This window comes from Ichthyophthirius multifiliis (genome assembly GCF_000220395.1).
Source record: "Ichthyophthirius multifiliis unplaced genomic scaffold scaff_1120509251122, whole genome shotgun sequence".
Taxonomy (NCBI): Eukaryota; Ciliophora; class Oligohymenophorea; order Hymenostomatida; genus Ichthyophthirius; species Ichthyophthirius multifiliis.
The window spans coordinates 4499-5398 of NW_004086183.1; the positions used below are offsets into that span (position 1 = coordinate 4499).

The 900-nt window shown below is 21.6% G+C and overlaps 1 protein-coding gene across 1 annotated transcript; it reads right to left on the reverse strand. All coding sequences in view use genetic code 6, as the record gives it.

The window, feature by feature from the left end:
* Nucleotides 1-202: 202 nt before the first annotated feature.
* Nucleotides 203-448, reverse strand: IMG5_144450 (hypothetical protein; the record flags this gene model as incomplete). The annotated part of the gene is made up of 1 exon (XM_004031200.1): nucleotides 203-448. One exon carries the CDS (start codon nucleotides 446-448, stop codon nucleotides 203-205), a length of 246 nt encoding a protein of 81 aa, XP_004031248.1.
* Nucleotides 449-900: the final 452 nt, after the last annotated feature.

Sequence of the window (900 nt, forward strand, 5' to 3'; positions counted from 1 at the left end):
AAAAATTAATTATGAGTCATATCCTAAATCCCCACATATTTACAATCTTTTTTATGTTCTTTTAATTTATTAAAAAGATTTTATGAATGATCACATGTAATTAAAGCGTCTTTTTTTCCATGAATAAGTAATACTGGTGATTAGATTTAATTCATTAATTCCAAATTATCAAATCTTTCGGTGAAAAAAAGGCTTATAAATCTCAAAGACAATTATTCGACTAATTTTTAATAGAAGTATATGCACTCATTAAAATAATACCTCCTGGTTATCTTTTGGAGCCTAAAAAACATGCAGGACCAGTCCCAATAGATCTTCCAAAAAGGAAAATATTTTTTTCTTAAATATAAATTTTTTCGCACATATGATTATATACTCTTAATGAGTCATGTTTTATTTGTTCGGCTGATATTTCTCCATTATATATTCCGTATCCTTTATATTCCATTGCGATTATATTTACGTTTAAAAAGGCTTGAATTTATCTTAAAAATTAACGGGCTATTCCTATATCTTCAGCGTTACCGTGAAAATATAAAAAGTAATTTTTTGATGGCTAATAGCTTTGCAAAATTAAAATTGGAATCTTAAGTTTTATTTATTTATCTGTTTATTATTATTATGATAATTTTTTTTTTTTTATTACTGTCTACTTGTTCTGAGTCTACAAATTGAATTTGCTATTCTTTTTTTATGTTATTTATAGATTAACATGAATAGCTGACTTCTGGAGATGGAAAAATAAATTTATTACCCATTTATTTAAAATTTTTAAATATTTTTATTTTGATATATTAAAAAAAAAAGATAATTAGTTATTACATAAATATATAAAAATATTTTTTTTATTAATTTTTTTTTAAAGTAATATAAAATATATATTTATTTTATTATATATCT